The following is a 20,904-nucleotide window of genomic DNA, read 5'->3' on the forward strand; positions in this document are numbered from 1 at the left end:
GAATAGCAATGTTGGCATTGTTACATTTAAACAACACATTGTGCGACCTGGGTTATTTTTCATGGGCTTTTTGCTGCCAGAGTCTGCCAGTGAATGGGTTAGTTGTGGATTGCAGCAATAAAGTATAGCTCTTCTAACCAGGTGCTACTTGCTAAAATTAGACAAACACCCAGTACTATTAGACTGAGAAAGTTTGACAGCGCACGGTGACACTAATGACCACAGTCATAACAGTATGTAGGGTGCGACGTAGGTCATAAAAGAGAATGTATCACTTGAGTATAAAGAGAGGCATTGAGCATTACTATTTTGTGCACTTGGCGTATAGAAACTTGGCAATTCCCAAGACAAGAAGAAAGGACAAAAAGCCAAGGCTGCAGGGTTGTTGAATGGGAGTCCGACAGCGAAAGGTCCTTTTGTTAGAATGAAGAATGTGGCCTACGACGCTGACAGCCTTGATAACACAGTAATGCCAGATATCATCAGCATTCTGTCACGCGCAGTGGGAAAACTGCACCATCCGCATTAAAAACTGGTCATTGTTTTATTTTATCCTAAGCAACCGTGTCCAGCAACACCATTTAGACATGTAGTCTATAAAATAATATTTCTGATTGCAAACTGCATCTATCTACTTTATATATCTTAATAGCTGTGTATTATATATACAGCAATGTATGTATTGTTCTAAGGATTACCATTTGTATGTATAATGTATATATTATACAGCAAATATAAGACAAAGTGTTACACGTGATAGTTCTATTACTGAAAGTAAAACCCTGTAACGGGGGGTCCCTCATTCCACCAAAGTGATCTAATGGTAATGATATGTTTAATTGATTGCTGCTCACCATAAAGCAATCCCACCATTATAGGTTTTGAAAGAGTTGTATGATCTTTACACACTTCTTTTCTGCTAAGACTATTCATGACTAGTCCGCAGCCCGAGAAAACATGGTCTAACGTTATGTAAATGTCCACTGAAAATACGCCATTAGTCTTAATGTGACGTTAGATTAAGGAAATGCCATGTTAAGGCTGTGCGGATATGGGCCTTCCAACTTTGTGAGAGATATGGGCTATAACCAGGGCTATTTCTGTGGGAGAATACCTGAGACCTGAGCAACAATAACCTTCATATACTAATTATGAAATTATTAGGAATATGGCTGACATACTAACTGAGCGTGAAAGTACCTTTTCTTTAATCTGAACCGAGGGGTCCTGTAACAGGGGACTTATCCCTGTTCACAAATGTGCCTCTAATCCAGCAGTGTGGTGGTTAATGGCTGGTAGCAAATTAACTAACACCACCTGCCTGATTAGAGGTGGTAGAAAAAGCCTGTCTTTGACACAGGAAGTAACTCCTTAGCTGTGACTGAGAGCTGAACTTGGGAGAGAGAGCAGAGATTGTCTTTGACTCTCACAACAGTCTTGAGCCCTGCCAGAAGAAACAGCAGAGCTGCTTACAAGACACAGGGAAAACTTCTGAACCTGAATGCTGACACACCCTGAGGGAAGGGAGCTGAACCAGAGAAGATTTTCCCTCCAAGGAACAGATAAGACTTTCATTATTAAGAGACTGCTTATATCTGCTTATTTCATGCTATATGTTTTGGGGCTGCGAGACATGCTTGACTTAGGGAGTTGTGAATCAATTGCATGGTATTTTCACTAGAAATACTCCCAAGTGACTAGAAGCTTTGTCCCCCCCCCCCCTGTGTTTGGATGATTTCCTGATGAAAAAGGAAAAGGCACAATAAAGCCTATTATAATTTCACCTTATAAAAGCCTCCAATTGTGTACCTCTGTGAACGTCCGTCTACAGGTCCGCTGGAGCTAGGCTGCACTGTTTTTACCTCTAAGGACTCCCAGGTTCTGTTGACATTTGTTTTTTTGCTCTCATTCGGGAAAACAAAATGGATGCTTACTGTACTACAATTTGCATAAGTCAGAAATAGCATGCACAAAGAGCATGCCATATCACAGGGGAGCGCAAACTTCTACGGCTGCGCCCCCTCCCCCCTTTCTGCCTGCTCCGGAGCTCGCGCCCCCCCCTACCTTTACCACTGCATCAAATGACGCTCTGGGGTCACGTGACATCAGATCACGTGACCCACCGCGTCATTTGACGCCACGTTGCCATGGAGACACGTCACCGCTTCTAAATCCAGGTAACTTTTTTTTTAGGCAGGGCCTCACGCGATCCCCCAGCATTTCATTTAAATGCCTGAGGAAAGAACGAGGGAACTCTGCAACTGCCCGAGCCCCCCCCTGACAAATCTCCCGTCCCCCAGTTTCCGCAACGCTGCCATAACACATTAACTCTGCTTACAATTAATTTAGACTGCCAAGACATTCATAAGCTAATGAAAATATTTCTGTAATTTACAAATGGTTACTGAATAATGCTAATTGAGCCTAAAGTTATGGCCATTTTGTTATAACTGTAGCAGGCTTCCCCCTGACCCCCCTTACCACTACAGGAGAACGGGGACCCCCGTGGTATGTCGGGGAGCTGCGGGGGCGTTTGCGTCACCGGGGGCTGCCGGCGCCATCAGCTACAGGGCGCCGCCATCTTGTAGGAGCTCGCGGTTGCACAGTGTAGTCGCGCAAGCGCTGTACAGTGCCAGGAGTGCCGGCGGCAATGTTCAGGTTGGCGTGAGGTCACACATGCGTAGAACCACCGCGGTAGCCATTACAAGATCGCGCGTGCGCAGTAAAGATAGCGCACGCGGTCCCAATGCTACAGAGGTCCTGAGTGGACTACAATTCCCAGAAGCCTCTGGGGATTGCCCTTTCACCCACATCACGTGCAGCCAGCCAGCAAATAGGGTTTTGCAGCTTCTCCTGTGGAGGAAGGCTACAATGTTGCGGGGACCACGTTTGTCAGTTGGCGCTGGGAGCAGGAAGGGGGAGGAAGTGTGTAAGGAGGAAGGCTCTTACACTAGGCCAGGTTACCCCCAGGCCCCAGGTAGGTCCCACTCCCCACAAGGTTAGTGGGTAAGATCTTAGGGAAGGCCCCTTAGATAGGGACCCTGCCCTTAGGTGTGTGCAAGTCTAGTCAGTGACACAGCTGCCGTGCTGTGTGCTCTGACTAGAAGATACAGTGTGGCTTTGTAGTGCAGCTGCAGCAGTTATTTGGCTGTGTCAGTGAGAGTTCTTCTGCATGCAGGGACTAGGGTAGAGGGATACCCCAGGGCCCAATTAGTCCCCTGTGACACCAGAGGAAGCTGTATGATATAGGGTCGGCCTTAGGACAGGGACTCCTTCACCATAATTAGAGAGCAAGAAGATTGCTGACTGTCAGTACAGAGTGTATCAGAGACTGTGATAAAGGATCATTCCGGCTGGAGATTCTTTTCCCTGTGGAGTCAGCGTGTGCATCCATTCCTGCAGAGAGCAGCGCAGCACGCCGTGGGATCACTGTGCGGTGTTGCTGAGTTCCAAGGATTTTCCTGACCAGGACTGGTCAGGGAGGTAGTATACATTAAGTGCACCAACGGGCCCCAACACAGGGAAGCGCTATCCCTCACACTCACACTTTCTTTACTGTTGTGGACACTCAAGAGACTGAGGGGAATGTGATGATGGACATGTGGGTGAGGGGATGGTATGCATTCAGAGTGATGCACTGTTATTCATATATTGTTTTGATGTTATGCAAAGAGAGTGTTATTGAAGTTACAGTTCATGCTCAGTAAACACTGTTTATTCACACGGTGTGTATTTACTGTATGTGGGTTCTGGTGAGGGCACACTCTCACCCCGTTGTGATCCCGCATCAGCGGTGGTGCTGCACCGAGTGTAAGTACATACCCTGGGTTCCCCGTGGCGGAAGCTCAGCTCTCCTGGTTGCCAAACAGGTATCGCACCACACTAATACGTAGTCAGATACACCTACCCACCCCAATCTCACTTATTACATAACCAACAAATAAAGTTTTATTTTTTATTTTTTTAAACTTGATACTTGTTTTAGAGTATTGCTTAGACTCAGACAGAACTATAAAAACAAAGATTATACATCAGGTAGAGATAACAGCCCATATTTAGTAAGTGCTGCTATTCTAGGGCCTTTCAATGGGCTGTAAGGTGTCCTCCGGTGCCAAAGGGTGTCTTATGGAATTGCACCGCTTAGTAAATGTGGCCCAGTGTTTGAGAATTTATATTATATTGCGATTAATGGCACTGTAATGGTGCGTGCATTAACTCCTTCAATGCCATACGGTCAAGCAATACTAAGCTTTTTTTAATACCCGTTTTCTCTTTTCTTCTTTAAATGTAAATCATGGGACAATGTATAAATCTACATTATTACCTAAGCTGACAATCATTTGGTGCTCCTGTGATAAATCTGTAAGAATCCCAATTGTATGCCTAACATAATGGCTGCCTAACTCTGTGCTACAGTCTGTTACAGGCTGTAGCTTATATGTAACATTATATTACCAAGTGTAACACATTATTGTTACAGCTTTCAGAGCAATGGGCAGTCTGCTTTTTGGAACACTGCAACAGATCTATTTGTGATACTTTGTTGCCAAAGTGCAGAGCTCAAAAAGGTGTGTCAGAGCCTGTTTCAAAAGAGTAGGTGGATATGATTGTCTAAATTGTTGCTGTAGCAATTAAAGGATGATTAGTACATTTTTTTAAAAATCATTAAAAATGGCATTAAGTTAAAAAAAACAAAAAAACCCTGTAGGAGAATGGAGTAAAATTGACACTCAGGTCCCTGTTCAATTTGCTGGGAGGCCACATTCCGGCGCTGGAGAAGAGATCTGTTCCATACATGGGACTAAAATCTTACCTGGAACGGAGAAGCGGCTTTACATTATATTGCAGATTGCAAAGTAATTTGTTCCAAATTCGTCCCATGTGCATTATTTGGGGAGTATTAAAAGGAGGAGTCAGGAGGTGTTACATGAAGTACACATTATGATAGGATGTATCATCATATGCCTTTCCATCTGTCCTTTCTCGTCTATATGTTCGTATATAAATAAAGGGGGGAAAAAGTGTGTGCCGAGCACGTGCATTTTAAGTGAAACTTATTTGTGTTTTGTCACAGAAATTGTATTTGTGATGGTGATGGTTTTAATTAAAAATCAAAACAGAATTTCAGTGCCAAAACACAAAGAAGTTTGACTCAGAACCCGCGTGCACGGCACACATACCCTGTTTTACCTATTTGCACTTCTATATGTATAGTAACTGTGAATTCCTCATGTGTGTGTGCTTCTCTGTGTGTGTGTGTGTGTGTGTGTGTGTGTCTCTGTGTGTGTTTATTTGTCTGTGTGTGTCTTTGTGTCGCTGTGTGTGTACACCTGTGTGTGTACCTGTGTTGCGTGCGCAGCGCAACTACTGTGCAGGTGCGGCCAGACACGGCGTGTACTGCACAGGCGTGCCCCACTGCGCCTACTTCGCAGGTGCGGCCAACACAGTGGCTACTGCACAGGCACGGCCCAACGGTGGCCGGACGCAGTGCGTATTGCGCAGGCGCTGTGTAGCTGCACTCGGACGCTGCGCAGGCACGCCGTGACATCGGGAACGACTCCTGCGCATGTGCTCCGAGCATGGAAGGCCTCCGCATGCGCACCAGGTGCCATAACGGCTTCTTCTGCCAGCAGTGATGTCACTTTCGGGACTGCACTTCCGTCTCCAACAAGGAGATTTACTCCAAGGAAAAAATTTCATATGGTAGGTGGCAGCAAAGAAGTTTCACTTCAAAAAATTCAGACAGTTATCTAATACAACAGAACTGATTTATATAAATAAATAAAAACATACAGAATTTTTCAGGTTTTGCTGCTTTAAGTAAGGTATTTATAACATTTACTGTACTTCCAAGTTGCTTCATGCCAGTGCAATTTTACAGTGGAGCTAGAGAACACAAAGCAGGGGAATAATTGGACGGTTTAGGCTGTCAGACAGCTGGCATTAAACTCTGCCTTGGGACAAAGGGAACCTGTACCATGCAGTCAGTTAGGCCATTGTAGCAGAGCCAGGCGTCTGGGAATCAACAAGCCGCGGACCACTTATGTACAGGACTTCTCTATGAAAGTGGAAGCTGACAAATGAATCCCATCTTTTATTCATGCTACACAAAATATTTTAACTCTACTGTCAGTTTGAGTGACTCTTGCGTCACGTGGGCCAATAGGAAGCCACACCGTATGATGTCATGGCTTCCTATTGGCTTGCAGGGCGCGGGTGCTTTGAAAAGCAGCCATTATGTTATCCCTGCTAGCCCAGAACTCCCTATGGAGGAGATATCTCCAGAAGCAACGGTTCCCCGGAGCTTAAATGAACGGGGTTCAGATCCCCGGCTTCAATCCTATGTTTAAAAAAAAAAAAGATACATTTGCCTCTTTGAGATACACTGTAAATCTCTTAAGAGACACTCATATTTATTCAAGGAATCGGGGAGGAACATTTTACTTCCTTTTGGCCTCGGGGCCTAACGTGCTTAGAATTCCACACTGAGATGGTTAGCATGCTATGAATCCCTTTCATCGACACAAAAGCATTTGTTTTTGTGTTTTATGCATTTTTTGACAATATTTTATCAGTGACAATCCCAAATGAGAAAACAAATATTTTAATACATTTGCAATATTTATCTATGAAAATCTAGACTCCTTTTAAGTTGCATATAGGAAATCCAACAAAAATAGACTTCTTACCAAAGAAAAGCTTGAGTTTTTTTGCTATTGTTTATCAATAGTCATAAATGTAATACATATTAGTTGTGAATCTGAGTGGAGTGAAGTTTCATAGACCTTATGGTCAAAAGCTAGCATTATTTCTCTTGATAATAAATAGCTATTTCAGTACATAGGATAGATAGAATATATTAAAGTGCTTCCTTAATTCCCTTTACCTTGCATCAACCACTTTATCCATGTCCAATGTTAAAGGAGCAAGTCAGCCCATTCTCAGGATTGATTTAATTTTAAGGATTTGAACAGGGGCGTCCTCCGGGGCTGAACTGCGCTATTGTCACGTCTGGAGAGGGGGCCATAAATTAGGAGAGTTGCACAGATTGTATTTGTCATACATAATGTAATTCCATTTGTATCCATGTAATATTAATGTATGGATTATGTTTTACCATTTAATGTACAGTACGTAATACACAGAGTATCAATGCTGCATAAGAATTGATGAATGCAATTAATATTTATTCAGCAAAAAGCATCAGTACACTTAATAAATTATCTCAACATTATTACTTCTGCACACCTTACAAACAGCAACTCAGCTTGTGCCTGCGATTCTGTGGATGTGACTACCAATTAATCGATGCGACAGGCAACTCTGGCAAGAACGGATGCACAGGGACTCTGGGAAACAAGCATTGAGTACAGCTGAAGACGAGCCCCTCAATGCCTAACCTGAGCTTCCTCCCTACTGGAATAAAGCTCCTCCTCTGATCTGCTTCTCTTAAATTAAAGATGCATCAAATGTAGATGTAGACTTGAAAGCACAGAAGTCCCCTATGGGAAGGCTATGATGCGATAGGGTCCTGCACTGGAAATACTGTGTGTCCTTAACCACTTCTGAGGCAGAGCTGTCAATATTTGTTTCGCTTCACTTTTAACTTTTAATTAGTGTCACAGATTCTTATTAGTCTTGTTGATGTTTGTAGTGCAGAGACGATTGAGCGAAGGTCCAGCACTGGAAAGACTGACTGATTTTGAGGCAGAGCTATAAATCACCACTCTGCTTGCTGAAATTGCCCCCCACAATGCATTGCGTGGCGCTACTACTTCGGCAAGCAGAGGTATGATTGACAGCTCTGCAGCACCTGAGGCTCTGTGTGTCTGTGATCTTTCCATTGCTCTCACACAGTGAACGAGAACGTAGAAATACGCATTCACTTTTAATGCTGCTGGCAAATTTTAGGAATATACAGTAAGATACTTATAAATGTGACCTCTGATTCACAGCCCATTGAAGAGAGAAAATTGTGAGGAATTGCAGCTACAAGATGTGATGTTTTGGTGCAGAACTTACAGATCTCACTTATGTTGGTCGTCCGACAGCTGCGAGCTATTCATGACTTTGGTTGTTCTGTTTAACCTCGGGGATTGGTACTGCATGTAAATGCACAGTATGCGTTTTGGACTGGGTAAAGACCATGCATTGAAGAGTGCTAGGAAGACATGGGTTTATGGCTTAACACAGCTTAGTAAATATGACCTATGGCCCCTTACCTTCCTTGGAGCTGGTACTGCCCGTCACACTAGCCCCTGCAGAAGATCTTCCCACTGGGCTGGAATGCTTGGCTCCCCTCCCAGGGATTTTAAGTCCACTTGGTTTCAGCATGTTGTCGGCAATTTTTTCACCTAGTCAACAGTCCTTCTTCTCAGTAAAGGATCACCTCGCGTTTAATGGTCAGGCTTCTGCGTAGTGGACACAGTCTTCCATATATAAGGACCTAAATAAACAAAGGAAGCATTTAAGTGTTTACCTGCTCCTTAACCCAAAAATAGTAACACGTGACAAAAATGATATGTTATAATATTGCTATTTCAATGTAAGAACTGTCTGCTATTATTGTTGATTGCGTTTATTGATATGGCTGCACATTTCTATTTTATAAAAACATCTCCATATCATACAGCTGTTTATATATAGACAAAATAATAATAAGTGACATATGACATCATTTGCCAACTCATCTAAGCTATGATACTCATGAAACAGGGCACCCAATCATTTTCTTGTTGTAAATGTTAAACTCTCTTTACTGGAGTAACATACGATAAATTGCATGGAGGTTTAACAACGGAGCGGTTAATAGCAGTATAATTATTAGACACAAAATCATACCAGCTAACCTTATGACAGGCCATGAACTTTTCTATGAAAAACATTTTGATTATTAATATAGATCCATATCTACTGGCGGTGTTATAAAACAGCTTCTGTTGTGTAAAGACGCCTGCTTAGTAAATATCATCCATAACCTGATCAAGATCTAGGAAGCATGGCCACATTTTTATATGTACTTCCACTGGAAATGTAGATCCAAGTTAGTACATAATCATGGTTTTAGCACAATAATAGAGAATCCTCCATCTAAAGTAATTTCCATACTGCTCCACCAGTTTCAATAATTGTTCTTGAGAGCAGTGGTTCTAGGGTTTCCAATCTTTTTTTTGGTTAATGAGCCTATGTGAAATTCTGAGGAACCCCAACCCTCTCTAATAGCACGCCTGAGATCAGATGCATTGTAAGGAACCTCAACCCTCTCTAATAGCGAGTCTGAGATCAGATGCATTGTAAATTTGTCTGTATTTGGTACAATTTTCAAATGACTTGAAATTTGCAACGGACCCTGATTGAAAAATACTGTTCTCAAGATCTAAAAACCTTCAGCACGTGTCACTTGAACAATTACCAGCACAGTTAAATGTTTACAGTATCAGACCAGCTCATGCAATGGTTTAACAGCGGCCTTAGTTGTCCGCATGTTAATATGAAAGCCATTACAGATGCTATTATTTGGGATTAGCTCAGATAAAGTATTCCAACAGATGTCCGAGTTTAGATGGCCTAAGGGAACTCTATGAAAACAGAGTGAGGAAACTTGAGGCTATACGCATTATATACAATCTGTATGTAAACCTTGTACTCACGGAGTATGCTTCGTGGCTTTTTTAACCCCGTTTCCACCAGAGGGGTTGCAATTATTGTTTTGTTAAGCAATGTTACGCGCCCCCCCTGTCAGTGTCTAGGATAAGGGAACACTGTGGCCTACAGTCACTAAACTCCTTTAGGCTACTTAAGGGGATGTTAACCGATGTTAACAGTGACGCTGTATCAACTAAGGACAGGAACGTAACATGGAGCCATGTTTTCTCCCCTACAGAGCTCAGCATTATTAACTATAATGGTAGCTTGGCGACAATGCTGCAATGAAGCGCTATCATAAAATCCCCTAATCATTAAAGTTCGGTAAGGTTAATATGTGGACTTAACGTTACATTATTTAAGTCATAACTAAACTTGCTTTTCCTACCATCCAGACCCTGAAAACAAGGGTGTAGCCCAGAGTTGTACATAATTTAAATAACCTAGCATAATTTCCCTCTCCTCCTTTCTCTCGCCCCTCAAACAAAAGCTTTATTTCATGGCCTGGATAGGAGTAACCCAAAGACGTACATGACATCACGGTATTGGAAACTGACGCACCGTTAATGCTACAATAACATGTCGTTAAGCCTGTGCTTTATGGATATGGCATTAACTCAGTACACATGTTCCCGGATTTAACTGAGCTTACTGCATCTAGGCCTATGTGTTGCTAACAAAATTAGCTCATTTGCAGACAGTAATACAGGAGATCCTACATGTCACAGCACTGTCTTTGCATGATGCTGCCTGTAAAAAATATATCAACAAACATCACATATCATAGCGAATCTGTGTTGTAACACATCAATGAATCACACTACACACAGCAATTAGGTTGAAGCTTCACTCCTTTCTCATGTTGACTAAATCTGGTGCCTTAACAAAGATCCTCAATAAAAGGACCAACTATGCCGACCTAATCATAGAAAATGCATCATTTTAGAATGCTATACTATAAAAGCAAGGGTATGAATGATTTAACTTGTTAAAGTGTTACATCAATTAAAAATGACACACCCCATTTAAAATAGAGCAGTGAGACTGTTACTCTTAGGCCTCGGCCAAGGTGGCGCTGAGCGGGCGCTCACGCTGGCCATGATGAAACACATTGCGGCAATGTGTGTGGCCAGCGTGAGCGAGCGCTTGCGCCTGCACGGCGCTTAGAGCAAGCAAATTTGATTTTGCTGCTCGCAAGCGCGTCACCTGAGCGGTTCTCCCAATGCGGGCGAACCAGCTCAGTGACGTTGTGGCCGCGCCCCCAGGCGAGCATGCGCCTAGCCGGCCACGAATCGCCCGGCTGAGCAGGGCGCAGCGCGCGAGTGCCAGCGTGCCCGTTCCCTGCCTGGCCGCAGCCTTACTCTTACTGTTGCAGTGTTACTTTAAAGGGTCAGTTGCAGATAACAACTTATCAATGTAATAGGTTCCCTTAGAAATAGCCAATACTGCAGAGTTTTCCCAGTCCTGTCCTTTCTGATCTCCTCTTCACAGTGTAGGTGACAAAATAATGCAGAAGCAACTCGGCAATCATCCAACTGAAATTGTTCCTTTTGTGCTTCGGAGAAGATTTCAAATACACGAGAAAGTACAGAACGTGACAATAAACCATGTCCTGTCTTCCACGCAGCAAGAAGACGTGATCAAATCATAGTTTTATATCACACGTGGCAGCCATTTGGCGGTCTGATAATAAAAAGGCTTACGGCAGGCAGACGGGGAGTGAGAAGCTGCCAGAAAAGGGATAATCAAACGCGTTAAAAGAAGGAGAACTGCTGAATCTGCAGGGCCAACAGCTGGTGAGCTGCCAGGTATGAAATGGCATCCTCACCACCCATGTAATGTGGCTTAAAAAGACCCATAATGCCGGATGTAATGATTATTTTCTGTGCTGTGTTCCCACCTCACTGCCAGACCACCAAGTTAAGCTTGTGAGGAGCAGGAGAGGGACGCTTGCCACTTTAATACCCCATGGGTTTTGTCTTTTTTTTTTAGAAATCTTATTTGCTTTTCGTTCTAATTACATATTGAAGAGCAATTTTCAGTTACATAGAGATACTGGTGTAAAATTACTTTTACAACTTAAATATGGCGGCAAAGGTAAGGCATTTTCTTTCATTCCTTACAATTTTGCCCAAATCACTACACCTTTTTTTAATTGCTGTATTATTCAGAATTCATTGATGCTATGATCTCTTAAATAATAGAAGAAAGGAACTCGGCACATTAAGAGGTAAAAAAGAAATCACTAAAAAATACTGGCTGGGATATGCTTTTACTGTAAATATCAGACACTTCCCAGTCTCCTTTGCTAGCTGCAAAATCAGAATGCTAGCCCCCAATGCCCAGAATGCTAGCCCACAATGCCCAGAATGCTAGCCCACAATGCCCAGAATGCTAGCCCACAATGCCCAGAATGCTAGCCCACAATGCCCAGAATGCTAGCCCACAATGCCCAGAATGCTAGCCCACAATGCCCAGAATGCTAGCCCACAATGCCCAGAATGCTAGCCCACAATGCCCAGAATGCTAGCCCACAATGCCCAGAATGCTAGCCCACAATGCCCAGAATGCTAGCCCACAATGCCCAGAATGCTAGCCCACAATGCCCAGAATGCTAGCCCACAATGCCCAGAATGCTAGCCCACAATGCCCAGAATGCTAGCCCACAATGCCCAGAATGCTAGCATGCTTTCAGCTCGGCTCTAGATTTAGGATTTACATTTTTGCTCCCCCCAAGTGGGGTTTGCTAGGGCTTTATCTGACTGCATGCTACAGGTTACAGGCGTTGCTCCGCAACTGGTTCCTTCCTTCTGTCTCTCCTCCAGAAAGCGCTTGGCCGTCCTCCACTGGGCAGGTTAAGCTCATGGCCAGGCTCTCTCTCCAGGCAGAATACGCCCCCCCCCCCCCCCCCCGTCATCTTCTCTCTCTGCAGACAGGCTACACCCAGGCCATTTTCTCTCTCAGGGCAGGTACGCCACGGCAATCTTCTCTCTCCAGACAGGCTACACCCAGACCATTCTATGTCCAGCCCATCCTCTCTCTCCGGGCAGACTATGCTTCCCGCCATTCTCTCTCTCTCTGGCAGGCTACGTCCCTGGCCATCCTCCCTTCCCGGGCAAGTTACACCAACACACACTGTGCCCGGCCACATCATTCCCTTCCCCCTTTCTGCCCAGCTTCACTCTCACACTGCCAGCGTTCCCATGTATTGCTGTCCAAACACAGTCCCTCTATTGGGCATCTAAAATTCCTATCCCTTAATGATAGTGTTACATCAATTAGTGTGCCAGAAGAAAGGCAGTGCGGTTTCCTCCAAGGTTTTTATCCTGTCCTGTCCTGCATGCTGCTGTGCTCTCATCGTGAGTTTGAGTGTGCAACAATCTTTTTGGCCTCTTACCTTCCATGTTAGGCTCAGATTATAGTGGGTGCACGCGACGCAGCACATGACGTCTTGCGCGCGCACCTCTTGCCCGAGCGATGGGTGAACTGAGCTTCCAGTGATTGGGGAGGCATGACGGACGCGTCACCAGGCTGGTTCACTCTCTTCGGCTGAACCGCTCAAATGACAAAAAAATCTGCCGCACAGTCGCTCTGCATCGCTAGTGAGGTCCCGCGCACTATGGGCAGCCTCATAGGGAAGATGCCTGTTCTCACCACGCATGCGCCGTCGCGAGCACTAATCTCAGCCTTAGGACAGTGAAGCCAAAGTTCTCAATTCAATAAATTGTTACTAATTAAATACCACTGTTACTGATTTTGTTACCTACAATATCACAAGTACCATCCCCATTGTACTGTACGGTGGAGGTTTTATTGTCACTTTTTACCCGCCATAACTTTGTTAATGTCTGGTTAAACCCCTGTACCAGGTCAAAACAGCTGTCTGTGAGCAGGTTTACTGGCTGTGCACTTCTTAAACCCAGGCTCTGCTGAAAAGCTGTGTAATGGAGTAGACATAAGCTCATATGGGTCCATTTTAAAATTGTTGAGAGGTAAAGAGAGACATACTGTCTGCGAAGCGATAATGAGCCTCTTACCTCTACTTTAGGGCAGTAAAGCCAAATTCTCAATTCAATAAATCGTTACCAATGTACCAACAGATTTGTTACCTACATACACAACAAACATGTGTACATGTATATATCTATATATGGGTAACATGTAAGAGCTGGAAGTGGTATCTCAAACAAAAATGGATTCCTTTAATAAGCCTCTAATTAAATCCGTATACTGTATATCGTGTATTCTTGATACATTTGTGGTGTACTTCCTTAACTTACTAACTACTAAACAATCTTGCATTTTAAAGAAACAGTTAAAATGGCACAGGTGTTACATGCCTGAGTGCTTTTACTTGACATAAAGTCCACTGTATGTTTCTAAGCGGGCGGCTGATCGAAAAGGCGCTGAACAGGATGTCATCTTTGATTAATTTGACCTGTTTCGCAGGCTGCTACATAGCTTCAGGGTACAGTGGGTGCTTTCTGAGACATTTTATCCAGGAGACCTGTCAGGTCTGCTCTTCATCTTTATACATTCAGGTATTTTCATGCATTTCTCTGAAAATGTCCACAAATTAAAAGGGACACTATTCATGTGTGGAAGGAGCAGTGGCCTAGTGGTTAGGAGCCCTCAGTTGAAATTCTTTGGTACAGAGATTAATTGTGAATGAATACTATCAGTACGATATAACAAAGTATCATTGTTAATATTTGCATGAACATACCCAGAATCCTTTGCACTGTAAAATCGTGCATCCTGGAATTGCATGGCATATCAGTATTTGTTAACGTAGAAATCTTTGTATTTCACTCCCTTTATCTATATCCCTCTCCATTGTACAGTGTTGCAGTGTATGTTGGCACCTTGTACAGGAAGTCCTCGGTTATCCGACACAATGCGTTACTCAAAATGGCGTTGGATAGCGAAACGTCTTAAAGCGAAACACTTTTTCCCATAGGAACACTGTTTTAAAGAAAAGGTTCTGTTCCTGAAGGCATTTTTAACACTAAAATACACCAAATATTTTACACAGGCAATAAGATATGTAGCACACACATAAATTATATAGTGTATATACTGTATTATATATATAATATAACATAATATATTATATAGTATAATATAATATATATATTATATACACATAAACAACTTTGCAAAGCGTCGTAAGAGCGTTGGATAAGCCGTTTTGGCGTTGTAAAAATGAACATAGGTATGCATTGCATAGCGTTGAATAAGCCATTCGTTGTAAAGCGAAGCTTTGTAAAACGAGGACTGCCTGTATATACATTTTAGCAACAATCTGAATAATCCTTTGTATATTTACACTGTGATAATCAGTATACCAGAGTACGTTTTAAAATGCCTTACAAAGCATGTAGTGTTCAGGGTTTAGGAGCACTTACGCTATAGCAGTTCTGCCACAGGTGTATACAGGATCAAGTAGCCAGGGAGGGAACTTGCATGTAGGAAAGGAAGAAGAATCCAGGCTCTCCAATGGTCTTTGAAGAAAAAAGGTGTTTATTCCAGCGGGACTGACGTTTCGGTTCCAATCTGGGACCTTTGTCAAGATCAAGAACAAAGTACATACAATCCAGTTTAAATAGTCTATATACAGTTTATATAGTCTCCCCAAGGTAAAAAAAGGCACCAAGCTGCATTTACTGTTGCTAATTGGAAAAAAAGCTTCCCTAGCAACACAGCCACCTAGTAACCAAGTGAGGTAAGGCTATACAAATATAGCCCACCTAAAAGTAAAAACCAACAGAGATAGTAATATATATATATATACCCCACACTGATGAGACCCATTAAGGTCGAAACAGCTGTCTGTGGGTGGGTTTTCTGGGTATGCACCTTAACCCTGGCTGTGCTCAAAGCTGTGACCATGCAGCAAGCTTAAGCCTATAGGGAACCATGTTAAAAATGGTTTTTGAAGCAAAAAGTGGCACTGTGTGCTCATTTGCATGTCATTTCCCAGAATCCCTTGCTGCAGTGGAAGTGCTGTGTGCTGGGTGATAATGGTGAAAGGCAGGGTTGCAGACCTGCCTAAGACATGCAGATGAGCATACAGGTGTATTTACATTTGCATATTTGCTTTGCTGTGGAGGTTTTTTGTCACTTTTTTTTACTCACCATAACTTAACTCAGTATATATATATATATATATATATATATATATATATATATATATATATATATATATATATATATATATATATATATATATATATATCATGTAACCCAAATATTACTGTACATATATAAAGCAACAAACTCATGCAAGTGGCTTTATCATGTTGAAAACTGAGTCAGAGCCCAACCAGATACAAGGCAGATCAGAGTCCTTTATTTGCAAGTCAATCGTTTGCTGGATCTATGCTCGTTCATGTGTTCTCTAAGGGTCCGATCCGTTTTTCTGATGTACACAAGGCTACATTGGCATGTGATCCAAAAAATGCAAAGAAAAGCACAAAGCAGCGCACTGCCCAGGGACACAGGAGTATCAAAAATAAAATATACGTTTATTGTCAGTCAGACATAGCAAACAAGCGGGTACAACCCTCCAACGCGTTTCACACAACAAGGTGCTTTATCAAGGCGTTGATAAAGCACCTTGTTGTGTGAAACGCGTTGGAGGGTTGTACCCTCTTGTTTGCTATGTCTGACTGACAATAAACGTATATTTTATTTTTGATACTCCTGTGTCCCTGGGCAGTGCGCTGCTTTGTGCTTTTCTTTGCATTTTTTGGATCGTTTGGAACTCAACCAGCGGCTGGGCACGCCCCCAGGATTTCAGTGGGTTCTAGGAGTGGATAAGATCTTCAAAGATATATTGTTACATGGATCCTCATCACTACAAAATGGGGTGAGTGCTGAACTTTATCATACTTATTTCCAATAAGGTACAGTACAGCGAAGTGTGTTACACATATTTTATTCTGTTGCCTTCAGGAGATTTATATTTTCAGTGGCCATAGTCACTCACCCAGTAGTTTACCCACTCCATCATCTGAACCGTCACTGTTTTTATATGATTGATGAACGTACATAAAGATTCCAGGACTGTTGGAGCATTTCTATATCGAACTGTACATTGGTGATCTGCATGATCACATGCCAAAGTAGAATGACAGGTGAGATGTCTATTAATCCTCATGTCCTTGTCAGAATGTGGATGTTTCAAGGATGTACCTTCAGTGAGTCAGGTCATGCATCCATGACATTTATAACATCCCAATCTCAGTGATGCTACAGCAGAACTACATTATGCCTGCGATTTATTTATCTCTGGATATATAGAGATACATATATATACATATATATATACATATATATATATATATATACTTTCTTTTGGCATACACATACATGGACTCTGTAGGATGACACTTTTATACAGCTTTTGTCCTATCCTGGGTCCAAGCTGTGATTTAGATGTCACTTACATGGATCGCTATGGACAATAAATAGCCTTGCCATTGTTATGGTGTTTTACAATATCTCTGTACCTGATTATGTCCCTTATCTTCTCTGTCCATCCTGATGATAGACTGTTTGTACCTACCAATGTGTCTATATTTTGACCATGATACATGACTAAAGGCAGCTGAATCTTAATGTGCATATTATATCACCATGATATAATGTCCACCATACACCACGATATACCTATGGATATCTGCTAGAGTAGTCACAGTTGTTTTCTCTGCCTGAGGATCTACATTATTTAATGTTGCTGAATTTATTTGCTTATTGGGCTACCTGGAGCATTACCAGCAGGGCCTAAAATTACTAATGGTGACAGGGATCTACATTAGCCGGCTACAACAGTATACGTGTACAGCCCTGTGTAACGCAGGTGTAACATACACTGTACTTTATGAAGTTTAGGAGTGAGTCCCTACTGTGGTTTATACTATGGACCCACATTAACCAACAAGCTTTGGGAGCTGTATTGCCAGTCTATGCTGATACAGGAATTTTATATTATAATAAGCAACTTACAGCAGAAGGGAGCAGACCTTCATTATCCATGTAAATTGATTGATATACTATTGCCATCGCTACATGCTATTTATCCTTATCGCAATACAGGTCCTTTCATTCTGCATATAATTACTCTGTCACACTATAGTGGTTCCATCCTTGCAGATTCTTAATGATTGAGACTGTTACAGTTTCTTCAAGTGGTTGCCATAGATGTACGATGTCTCCGTTTATGTAGCTAATTCAGCACAGTGATATGTTTAGCGCTCTGACCCGCCTGGTAACTGGTTGCGTTCTGACTCTGTTTTTAACATGATCAAGTCACTTGTGTTGCTTTATATACAGTATGCAGTGACATTTGCGCTACATGTTTTTTATATAGATTTTTTCACTACCTCTTGGTTTTCACTTTTAGGTGGGCTATATTTGTATAGCCTTACCTCACAGGGTTACTAGGTGGCTGCGTTGCTAAGGAAGCTTTTTTTGTAATTAGCATCAGTAAATGCAGTTTGGTGACTTTCTTTTACCTTGGGGGAGGATATACAAACTGCACTGTATGTACTTTATTCTTTATCTTGACAAAGGTCCCAGAGTAGTTCGAAATATCGATCATGCTTGAATAAACATCTTTTCATCATTAAAGATCATTAGAGTGCCTGGATTCTTCTTCCTTTATTACAAAGCATATATGCAATTTATTTTTATTTAGTGTATTAGTGTATGTATTAGTAATTTTTTTGTTACTTAAAATACTGAGAGATAGGGGCGCATGCGCAGTGCTGAGGGGCGGTGTTGCAGGGTAAATGCAACTACACACGCAGGTTCTTTGGATAAGGCTTATTTATTTAGCCTTAATTTATACAGCACACAAAACAAAAATAGCTTTTCATCAGCAAACAAAAGAAAAATGTCTTTCTCTTCAGCAGACAAAACAGTTTCTCTTTAGCAGACAGAGTAAAAATAAGGCAGCTACTCTTTTCTATGCAGGAGACAGGCATTTCATAAACCATGTACTTTGCTAACAAACCTTGTATCAAGCTGTTCTCTCTCTCCAGAGTTTCAGGGGATTTCCCTGCTTCAGATAGCATACAAATAGACAGACCTTCTATCAGTATTCTCCTCTCTCATGAACAGCTAGCCAGCATGTGTCTATAGCCTGGGGTTTTTAACACACCTTGATTAGGCAGCTGGGATCCAACTAATTGTCCTGAGATTCCCAGCTGAAGTTAACCTAATCACTGCTGCACTGCAGACTAAACATAGGTCTGCCAGGCATATAGCTGGTGGCTTTTATTTACCCTGTCACAGGCGGTTAGTGGCTCAGCTCCATTGACCGCTCTGGAAAGCATGTCAAAGCCTAAACCTGACTTGTCTGGTACCTATCATAGTCAAAAGATCTCCTGAGTAATTCAGCATTCCTCCAGAGAACAAAAAAAATCTTCACAAGAGGTTTCTAGGTTCTTTCAGCGCAGCAGCACAGAAAGAGCCGATTAAGAACATGGCGGCTCTCCGTGGCCTCACATTAATCCTCGGAATCAGGCCTGGAGGCAGAGAAAAACCCTTATTACAAAACATAACTATTACTCTGCAATCTAAACTGCAAAAGGCAGCTTCAGAGATTAAACAAGTCACTTCTCTTTGAGAGAATCTGTGATTTGGAGCGCAAAATGGAGGAAACCACACAGACGCAGACAAACATGGACGAAGGAATCCTCAGACTTTCAGAAGACTATGTGGAAGATTTAGAAAATTGAGAAAGACGACAAACAATTAGATTAAGGAACATTCCAGTCAGCTTCGTCTGATAAGCTATTAAGTTATCTCAAAAATCTTCATTTATATCGTTCCATCCCTGACTGAAGACCTACTGTTAATGGACCATGCACACAGAGCCCAGGGAATGAGGCCCAGTAACCCCAATAGGACCCGAGATGTAGTGGTGAAACTCCACTACTTTACCACAAAGGAAAAGATACTAGGTGAATGCAGGACAAGAAGGAACTCTGACATTGAGTTTAAAGGGGCTATGATTCAGATCTTTAATGACTCCCAAGATCTACCACTTTGAGATGTAGGGTACTCAGGCCAGTGACCAACATTTTGAGGGGAAAAAAGTATTGAATAACGGTGGGAATTCCCATTTACACTAATACTCCTTCGAGATGGCAACCAGTTCTCCATTAGATCGTTGGAGGAGGCAAATTGTTTCCTGGAGGTCCTAGGTCTGAGTCCGAAGAACCTGAACAAAGAGTCAGCCCAGTGACATGGCCACGCAAGATCCCAAAGTAGGATAAAGAGGGTAGATATTTGATTGTTCAAGCTGTACTGTCAGGTGCTGCTATCACGCTAGTAAACATCTATGCCTCAAATGAACGTCAATTAGAAATCCTGAGGGTAATCCTAGATCTCTTCAAGATGTATATGGATAACCTTTTAATCATTGGTGGGGAATTCAATCTTGTTCAAATTTTCACATTTCCTGGTAGGATGGATTTTCTCTCTGAACATCTTCACCAGGTTATTTTTGTTTCCAAGCTCTCCCGATTGCAATACACTGCCAAATAGATTTTTCCAATTTATATGGAAACACAAGAGACCAAGGCTAGCCAGATCAATTCTGATGACACCAAAATCTGGCGAGGGTTTAGCAGTACCATATCTGTGCAGATACTAAATAGCGACACACTTAAAAACAAGTAATACACTGGCATGCACCCTCAGCACAATAGAGGTGGGTTGATATCAAATCATGGCTCTTGAGACCAGTATCCCTGTACCTGCTAGACGTTGGTTATCCAATGAACAAAGTCTGGCTTATCGATCCTTGTCCCCAACCAGGGGCGTAGCTATAGCCCGGGCAAAGCCCAGGGGCCGCCGACAGGGGGGAGAGCCGGGACATTTGGCCCAGCCGTCTAGCCAACCACAGAAGTCAGCCCCCCTTCCTCCTCTGGTCCCCTTAACAGCAACTTGTCGGCTGGATCGGGAGATGGGAGCTGCGGGGAGGAGGGGGGGGGGGGTGTTGCAGAGAGCAGGCAGCAGAGCCTGGGTGGGGCGGAACTGAGGCAGAGAGCTGCAGAGCTCTGCCCGCCCTGCTCTCCATGACATCAGCGGGAGGAGTTACTATGTGCTGCTGTGGGAAGGTATGCTGTGTGTATTTGTGTGTCAGTTTGCTGTGTGTGTCAATTTGCTGTGTTTGTGTGTCAGTTTGTTGTACGCGTGTGTGTGTCAATTTGCTGTGTGTGTTTCTGTGTAAATGTGTCAGTTACA

The 20,904-nt window shown here is 42.7% G+C and overlaps 1 protein-coding gene across 3 annotated transcripts in view; it reads right to left on the reverse strand.

The window, feature by feature from the left end:
• The window catches only part of CLIP2 (CAP-Gly domain containing linker protein 2), a 153,553-nt gene that overhangs the window by 98,563 nt on the left and 34,086 nt on the right, over positions 1-20,904 (reverse strand). For all 3 annotated transcript variants that reach the window (XM_075589975.1, XM_075589977.1, XM_075589976.1), the window contains exon 2: positions 8,223-8,446. In XM_075589975.1, the coding sequence (XP_075446090.1) occupies positions 8,223-8,334 (112 nt within the window). In that variant the 5' untranslated portion in view covers positions 8,335-8,446. The remainder of the gene's footprint in view (positions 1-8,222; positions 8,447-20,904) is intronic.

Source organism: Ascaphus truei, chromosome 3 (assembly GCF_040206685.1).
Source record: "Ascaphus truei isolate aAscTru1 chromosome 3, aAscTru1.hap1, whole genome shotgun sequence".
NCBI classification, from domain to species: domain Eukaryota; kingdom Metazoa; phylum Chordata; class Amphibia; order Anura; family Ascaphidae; genus Ascaphus; species Ascaphus truei.